The following is a 9,411-nucleotide window of genomic DNA, read 5'->3' as shown; positions in this document are numbered from 1 at the left end:
TGTTCATGTGTGCACGTTCATGAGTGCATTTTGTGCACGTTCAGTCTGTGTGTGTGGAAGCCAGAGGTCACCTTGGGTGTGGTTCCTCAGGACACCTTATGTTTTTGAGACAGGATCTCTCACCGACCTGGAACTTCCTGACTCAGCTTGGTTGGCTGGGCAGTGAGAACTAGGGAATCCGCTTGTGCTATCGTCTTAGATCTTTTTCACATTGCTTCTGGGGACTGACTGAGCCATCTCCCCAGACCCCTATATTGCTTTGTTAACCTCTGTTCACAGAGGCAGCACTTCTTTTTTTTTTTTTTTTTTTTTTTTTGGTCTTTTCGAGACAGGGTTTCTCTGTGGCTTTGGAGGCTGTTCTGGAACTCACTTGGTAGTCCAGGCTGGTCTCGAACTCACAGAGATCCACCGAGGCAGCACTTCTTATTCATGTGAGATACGGTTAATAGAGGACCTGTGTCTGTCCCACCCAACCCAACCCTGTGAGAACCGAGAGCAACTGACTCGCTAGGGAAGAAGGAACAGAGGGAGAGCTGGACGAGGAGGGCTGGGAGGGGCATCTCAGTTTCTCTCTGACCTTCTCTGCACTCTGACGACACTAGATGAGTAGCCAACCAAGTGACCATGCAAGAGGCAGTGTGTCCTCACAAGCCATGTGACTTCCTCTTTTAATATGCTAAAGCCCCTGTGTAGGTTCCCTGGGCTTACAACACTGTGGGTTTGGAAATTTTCATTTCCATTTCTTGTTATTTGGGGTAAACACAGTTTTTAGGAAGCCTAGAGCTCTCCAGGGTCACAGAGGATGCTGTGGGACCTGCCCTAACGCCCTCTTCAGGGCCATTGCGTCTGCCTCCCTCATCTGTCCTGCAGACAATGCCACCTCCCAGGAAATAGCTAAGGACAATGGCTGATGTGGGTGGGATTGCCGGAACATGGCCTGGTCAACCAACGTTCAGGACAGCTCTCAAGGGCCACCCCAGCGCCACAGCTCACATAGGGCCAGCTTAGAGTTCTGTTGTTACCACATTATGGCCACTTATTCCCCTGTCTGGTGCTGTCTCATCCAATGCCCTACAGATAGGTAAGCTGGGAAGCCCTGTGTGACAGGTTTTTTAGTCACACTTCTGCCTCTCAAAGCTCTGGATTCCTAGGAATGCAATCCAGAGCCTGACTCTTGGCTCCAGAGTTCTTTCATGGAAAGCCAGTCACACATCAATAGAAAAGAAAATGGCATGATCTTCAGTTCCAATACTTTCCCTAATCTTGTCCCATATCTGTGGCACAAGCAAATGACCCTGACATTATAATGCATGACTGTTTACTCTTCCAGTGTGCTACCCAGTAATGGATAGATAAGTAGTTATAGATAGGTGATGAATGACAGATATCTAATAGATGCATAGGTAATAGATAATATAGATAGAGGGATACAAATATGAGAAAACAGATATTTGACAGGAATAATGTAGTTGTCATATTGCTAAGCAACTAATACTCATCTCTCATTATCAAGATAGATCCCTGGAAACTGACATCCTTCAGCTCTTATTTTCCTAGCATTTTCCATCCTGTCGTTGAGTTGAGTATAATGTGTCAATCAGAAACCACACCAGCAACTTGAACAACAGACATTATATATAAAGGGTTACTAACCGAGGGGATGGGCCTCTGAAGAGAGTCAGGAGAACTCTAAAGAACATGAGAATGCCAACTCAGGGAGTCATCATTGCCTCCAGGCTGACATGAGCCCCCAAAGAAACGGACTTGGAAGATGTCCAGGGCCCTTCTCCACGATGGCTGGTGCACTGTATCCTTTGCTTTTAAAATCAAAAATTAGGCCAGGAGTAGTGGTGTGTGCCTTTAATGCCAGCACCTGCAGAGGCAGACAGATCTCTGTGAGTTCAGGGCCAGCCTGGTCTATCTAGAAAATTCCAGGTCAGCCAGGGCTACACAGTGAGACCTTGTCTCAAAAAATTTTTTTTGTTTACATAGAGGACTGTCTCTCTGAGTCTTTGGTAAAAACATTCCTTCCTCTGGAGTAAGAACTTTGCACCGAGGAAATAGAACCAAGGGGACCCAATCCTTCGAGGCTTCCCTGCGCATGCCCTCATCCAGGCTGTCTCTCACTGGCGAATCGCCTGCCCCTTCCAGTCCTCCTCACTTTACTTTCCCCGCAGACCCTCCTGCCTACCAACTATACTATCAATACAGTCAATACAGTTCGCTATTTGTTTCTATGTTGAAAATGAGCTCTCTGAAGATGAGGGCTTTTGCCTCTTGTGTTCACTGATTTTATCTCCCGTGTCTGGGGCAGGGTGGGGCACATTCTAAGACCTTAGAAACGTTCGTTGAATGAATGGGTGATTTACATGTAGGGGAGAGTAAGTGCGTGGTCATAGCATCTGGCAGCAGGGTTGAGTTACAGTGATCAGGAGGAACTCAGACCGTCAATGCTAAGGTCTTGTGATCCTCATGCCTAATCTTTAGGAGGTGCTTCAGCTTCACAAGGAGGGACGCTGCGGCTTCAGTAGGGGCCACCTCTAAAAAGACGTCCTAGTCTGGGCACTTTGCAGTAGGATCTTCAGAAGGTAGAACCTAGTGAAAGGTCTTGGGGAAAATTAGGGTTCCAGCAACTCCCCCTCTCCCTTCACCTCCCAACTAACAAGGGCAAATAGCTTTCTCTGTCACATGTTTCCAACACAAGGCACTGCCTTGTCACAGTCCCAGAGGTAACAGGCTGAGCAACCATGGACTGAAACTTCTGAAAGTCAAAATAAACTTTTCCTCATCTTTAAACTTGATTGCCTCAAATACTGCGTCACAGTGATGGAAAACTGACCGAGAGGATAGCTTGGTGTGCTTTCAGATACCAAAGCAAGCTTTCCTTGGACCTCTGGGTAGGGATGCATTGTCTTCTTTTTCACAGCCTTAAAGAGAACAACAGCAAATGTTGATGAGGACCTGAGGAAACAGGAACCTTACACTCCTGGTGAGAATGTGAGCTGGAATAGCCAAGATGGAAATCCGTGTGACAACGGGGCTCGGCGCGGGTGGCTCAGTGCTAGAGCACTTGACCGGCATGTGGTCCTAGGCTCAACCCCCCCCCGTAAGCGGCAGCAAACCAACAGAAAATCAACATCAGAATGGAAGTTACTCATGCCACCCAGCTGTGCAACTCTTGGGTAGATACTCAAGTGACTGTGCGTCACCAGACCTCAGAGACACTTGCACAACCATGTTTACACTGCACTATGCTTAACATATAGGAAACGGAACCAGTCGAGATGCCTATCTACAGATGAATGGAGAAGGAAGCTGATATATAGACATGATGGAATTTTATTCAGCCACAAAGGAAAATGAAACAATTACATTTGCAGGAAAACAAAACTGAAAATCATGATGCAAAGTGAAATGAGCCCAACTCTGAAAGACAAATCTTGCATCTTTCCTTTCATAGGTGGAAACTAGACCTAAATATATATGCATGTGTGTATGTGTTTTATGTGCATGTGTGTACTCCTGGGTGTGTATGTGTGCGCATGTGTAAGTGTGTGTGTGTGTGTGTGTGTGTGTGTGTGTTATGAGACTAGAAAGGAGGCCATGAGAGGAGAGGAAGAGATCTTAGGGAAAGAACAAGAGAAAGAAAGGGTGATAGAATCCACGGGACAGGAAAGCAGAAAGAGAAACAGTTTGGGGGTTGAAGGAGGACCAATAAGAAGGGGTGGGCAAATAGACAGAGCATTGGGGTTGGGGACAAATAAGAACCAAGAGTAATGACACATGTGTATGAATATGTCATAAGGAAACTCATTATTTTGTATGTTAATTTGAAAAAGAATGCTAAGGCCTGAGTGTGGACAGGCAGAATGCGGGGAATGAGACCAAAGTAAAGCAAGGCTGAAAGTGAAGGCCCCAGTGATGGGGAAGTTGGAGTGAGCCTGAGTTACAGACTCTTCCTTTCTCTCGAGAACTTTCCAGCTTCCCATCACTGTGTGACATGAAGCTATCCCCACTCACCTTCGCATCTAACGAGCAGTGCACACATTTCTGGATCTGTCCTCTGTCTGGGAGTGAACTATGAGCCACTTACTCACAGGCCAGGTGTCATGATGTGACTCCAAGGCATCTAGCTGCAGAGGGCCAGGTCTCAGCAGGAGGGTGACAACTGATGTGACTCTCAGCTGCAGCCATGCCCCTGCAACCCCACTCACTCCAAATGGCCTCCAGCAGTTCGGGAGAGGCCTCATTGGAAAGCCCTTTCATCCGGGTTCTCACTGCACTGGTCCGTGCTGCTTCCCTTTCTGCCGGGCTGCCGTGATGCTGGGAGCTTAATGCTCAATCCTGCTTATCTGGACTCTCTTCTTTCTATATTTTCTTACTAGTCTTCTCAATATCTAGTCTGTCTTTCTAGTACACTTTCTGTATCACGTGTGTCAGACACGTCATTGATAATGCAAAGGATGTGCCTAAATCAGAGACGTCGACTGGTCCCCAGTTACTGTGGCCACACGGAGTAGTCGGCCTGAGGTCAGTTCATACATTTTTTCCCCCAGCTCTTTTTTTTTTTTTTTTTTTGGTTTTTACGAGACAGGGTTTCTCTGTATTGTTTCGGAGGCTATCGGTCCAGCCTGGCCTCGAACGCAGAAAGATCCGCCTGCCTCTGCCTCCCGAGTGCTGGGATTAAAGGCGTGCGCCACCACCGCCCGGCTTCCCCCCAGCTCTTTAAGGTTCCGATTCTATGATCCTTATCTTCAAACTGCACTCTTCTCCTCTCCCTCTGTCCGCCACTCCAAGGCCAGGCAACTGTCCACTTCCTGTCTTCATCTCCATCCTCCACGTGAGGCTAAGCCTGACTTCCTCACAGTGTCTCCCTCCCGACCATGACCCACACATCCTTGCACAGGGATTTCTTCTGGGGTTTTCCCTGAGCAGAGTCAGCTGTGCCAAGTGTCCCAGCACTAACTGCTCCCTCCTGGCGGCTGCTTGTAACACTCTTGAGTTTCCCCAGGAGGGATGGTCACAGCAGTCGGGCATTCAGCAACAGTCCCTCTCTGTCCCACTCTGCTCCCAGTTTCCTTTCCTGCTGATAACACTCCAGCTCCCATGTTCCTCAAATCATCTCATAGTGCTCTATCCATCAGCAAAAATGCTGAGCTCTTCTCAAAGATGGCACAAAGAGCAAACAGAAAACCGACGCCCACCACGCACTGTGTGTTTCCCTTCGGGTCACTAGTCTCTGCCCTACTTCAGTGGAGGGGCTTGTCACCAGTGCTAGTGACAACTGTCTTCGGGGGTCAGATCTCTGGCGATCTCACATTTGTGCTCTGGAAACTGTTACCTACTCAGAGAAGTTATGCCAGAAGCCGAGGGGGTGGGGAGGCAGAGCTCGGCTTCTGACGTCACCCTCTTATTATCAGTGGAAGCAGGCTTCACTTAGCACCCTTATCTAAGGCAGCTTGGAGGACAGCTGGCTCAAAGGCACCTGGAAATCAAAAGTGGGATACTGGGAGAGGAAGAGGCGAAACAACTTCTCAGTTTCTCGGAGGCTGACAGAGGTTCCTGAGACAGACTTCAGAAACGTCGTTCCAGCTGGCCCTTGAAAGCCGTGCCTGGAAGGGGAGAGCCTCCGAGGGATAAACAGAGTGTTCTCCAGCTCCTCGGGGTCAGGAGCAGTCTGCTCAGAAGGAAGTGCTGTTTCCCTGACCCCGGTGTTCCCACAGCCCCCTGGATGGCAGATCATGGGGCTGTGCCCCTCCCCACCCTTGGGAACTCTATCTTTATCTCACCAGTTTGTCCGCGTGCTTGACCAGTGGGGTTTCACTTTTGCAAACATCTGTTTATATCCCTTGAGAGAAAAATATCAAGCGGCCTGCCCCAAGAACGCTGTTTCGCTGTTTCATTTCAAGCGGTGAGCAAGGTAAGGAAACTTTTTTTTTAATAGCTGGGAAGTAGGAGGGGCACCAACTTCGCTGGTTGTTTTTAACTCTTTGTTTTCTTAGATCCTATCTCCTATTAAGCAAGTCCCATTTTTTACCAAAAGGATTTAACGGACTTGTAGTGTTTCTGCCTCCTTTTGTGCCGGGCATATCTGTCCCAGTGCCAGCTTAGCCCCTGGGTGTTGTAGATTACTATTTTAAGGTGTGCTATGGGTACTTAATGAGCAGACTGAGCAGAGCGGCCACTCTGGGGAGTGGGGACCACACTTACTTTCAATCTTTCGCGGAGGATGGAGGGGAAACATAATCTCTGGTTTCCCCACAGGGCAGCCCAAGATGGATAGTTACACAGTGGCCCCCGAGGATGACTATGATGTCCTCATACAGGATGACCTGGACAGCCATGAGATGGAGCAAGCCCTCACCCCCGAGCTCCTCTCCGCCCAGCAGGTACTGCAGTTCTGCTGCTCTGTATTTGCGGTGGGTCTCCTGGACAACGCGCTGGCTGTGTTTATCCTGGTGAAATACAAAGGACTCAAGAATGTGGGGAACATCTACTTTCTAAACCTGGCAGTTTCGAATTTGTGTTTCCTGCTTCCCCTGCCGTTCTGGGCACACACTGCCACACATGGGGGAAGCCCTGGCAATGCGACTTGTAACGTTCTTGTTGGACTCCACTCCACGGGCTTATACAGCGAGACACTTTTCAACATCCTTCTTCTTGTGCTAGGGTACAAGTTGTTTTCCCAAGGGACGCTGTCATCCACCTTCATGACAGTGCCCGGTGGTGTTGTTACAAGTATCCTGGCATGGACCATGGCTATTGCACTTAGTTTGCCTGAATCTGTGTTTTACCAGCCGCGGATGGAAAGACAGAAACACAAGTGTGCCTTTGGCAAACCTCACTTTTTGCTAGTTGAAGAGCCATTCTGGAAGTATTTTCTGACTTCAAAGATGAACATTTTGGTTCTTGGTTTTCCTCTGGTGGTTTTTATACTCTGCTGTGGGCAAATGAGGAAAACGCAGGCCTTCAGGGAGAGGCAGAATGATCTTCGAAAGCTTGGTTTTGTCATAATGGCTGTGTTCCTTTTGATGTGGGCACCCTACAATATTGTGCTCTTCCTGTCCGAGTTCCAGGAACACTTGTCCCTGCAGGATGAAAAGAGCAGCTACCTCCTGGATGCAAGTGTTCAGGTCACACAGCTCATTGCCATCACCCACTGTTGTGTTAACCCTCTCCTCTGTTTGCTTTTTGACAAGGCCTTCACGAGATATCTCTGCAGTCTGTTCCCACGGTGCAATGACACCCCATTTCAAAGTGGGGGGGACTCTCAGCGAGCAACGCCAAGAAGAGGGCATGACCAGCCCTTTGAACTCTACACTAGTTTGCATCAAAGGCAGGATATATAAACCTTGACCCTTGTCTCTTCAAATTATTTTGTGTAATTTTTTACATGTTTGTATAAAAATAGAACATAAGAAGAAAGAGGGCTGGTTAATGAATATTTACTAGTAAGCGTTGAGTTTGTCTCCGGCACGGGGCTAGGCTCGTTATAAAGGTGAACCTCACTCCTCCTCCTTACTTCTTGTCTACAGTGTGGGTACTCTTACTCCCATAGCCAAGAAAGAAACTGAGGGTCAGTGATTCATCCAAAGCTACGTAACTGCAAAATGGCAGAGTTGAAGAGCAAACCCCGACGTCACTTGTCCCAGAGCCAGCCAGGGGTGATGGCATATGTCTGTAATCCCAGCACTTTAGGAGGCTGGGGCAGGAAGATCCCCACAAATGCAACGGTAACCTGGGCCACATAGCAAGATCTCCCCAACCCCATTTTTTTGTTCAACAAATGAATATGTACTTTTAAAGCTCAGTTTGAAGGTTGGGGTGTAGTTCAGTTGGGAGGATGTCAGCCTTGCATTCCTAGTATGGTTGGGCACTTTTTTTGTTTTGTTTTGATTTTTGGGACACACTTTCTCTGTGTAGTCCTGGAAATCTCTTTGAAGTCCAGGCTGGCTGTGAACTCAGAGATTCCCTTGTCTCTGCCTCCTAAATCCTGGGATTAAAGTGTGTGACACCATGTCCAGCTCATCCGGCTCGGTGGTGCACATCTTAATTTCAGTTCAACTCTAGAAGGAAGGCAGGAAGATCAGAAGTTCAAGGTAATCCTTGACTACACAGTGAGTTCAAGGCCAGCTTGGGTCCATTAGACCCTGTCACACACATACACACACATACACACACACACACACACACACACACACACACACACACAATTAGAAGTAAATTTTCTTGTGGAAACAGTCTTCCAGGCACATGCTGCTTCGGGTCATGGGGAGAACTGGTCGCATAGAGGCTGTGGAAACCAAGGTCCTGTGGGGACACACTAGGCTCTCTTGACCGTCACTGTACCCAAGCTTCCCTGTGACTCTTCAAGGTTTTAGAATTACTTGCTGATGACTGTGTTATGAAGGCTGTGGTGTCTAAGGACATTTAACAAGAGTAGATGTAAAAGTATGCTTAGAAACATTGGATTATATCAGCACTGTGACCTTTGAAATACAACACATACCTTAGGCCTCATAAGCTTGTGACCACATGTAATTTCCCACTTCCTTTTGTAGCTGAGTTACACAGTACGGGCTTCCACTGGCCAGTCAGCAAGAGGCCAGCTCTTTGCCCAGGGTTACATCTCCAAGCACCTGAGATTTCGGAGTGACCCCTCTTTCTGCCTCTGGAGTTCAGAGCAGGCCTTCCACTCCATCTGGACTGAGGACTTGTGGTCACAGCTCTTCTTTTAAGGATAAGATGGGACCACAGACCTCAAAGTAAGTTGGAGGCCAGCACAGGCAGGTGAAGGGAATGAGGAGAGCATTCACCTAGGGGTTCTTCCTAGGACAAATGGTTCTCCCATGTCATAGGTGGATGACAGTTATCACCGTGACCGAAGGAGGGGAAAGGAAAGAAGGCCAGCACAGGGCTCGGTGAGGGAAGGCACTTGCTGACTAAGTCTGGTGGCCTGAGTTCAGTCTCTGGAACCTACATAAAGGTGGGAGGAGAGATCCAACCCTGAAAAGTTGTCTTCCAACGCCCACATGTGTGCTTGCTAATGCGCACACAGGCGTACAGGCACACATGCACAAACACCAGGCCACCCCATCACTACACACCACTAAGAGGTTTTTTATTTGGTTGGTTTTTTTTTTGGGGAGACAGGGTTTCTCTGTGTAGTTTTGGAGCCTGTCCTGGAACTCACTTTGTAGACCGGATTGGCCTTGAACTCAGAGAGACCCGCCTGCCTCTGCCTCCCGAGTGTTGGGATTAAAGGGGTGCACCACCACTGCCCAGCTACTAGAAGTTTTAAAAAGAAACTGATGGTGACATCTCCAAGTAACTAAAGTTGAATTTTTTTTTTTTTTTTGGTTTTTGAGACAGGGTTCCTTTGTAGCTTTGGAGGCTGTCCTGGAACTTGTT

The 9,411-nt window shown here is 48.1% G+C and overlaps 1 protein-coding gene across 1 annotated transcript; it reads left to right on the top strand.

The window, feature by feature from the left end:
- The first annotated feature begins 6,275 nt into the window (after positions 1-6,275).
- On the top strand, positions 6,276-7,425 carry Ccrl2 (C-C motif chemokine receptor like 2). The gene has a single exon (XM_013116979.3). The coding sequence runs from the start codon at positions 6,276-6,278 to the stop codon at positions 7,347-7,349; it is 1,074 nt and encodes a 357-aa protein (XP_012972433.1). The 3' UTR covers positions 7,350-7,425.
- Positions 7,426-9,411: the final 1,986 nt, after the last annotated feature.

This window comes from Mesocricetus auratus, unplaced genomic scaffold (genome assembly GCF_017639785.1).
Source record: "Mesocricetus auratus isolate SY011 unplaced genomic scaffold, BCM_Maur_2.0 Super-Scaffold_100691, whole genome shotgun sequence".
In the NCBI taxonomy this organism is placed as follows: domain Eukaryota; kingdom Metazoa; phylum Chordata; class Mammalia; order Rodentia; family Cricetidae; genus Mesocricetus; species Mesocricetus auratus.
Note: the sequence above shows the minus strand (reverse complement) of the source record. Positions and strands in the feature narration are given on the sequence as shown.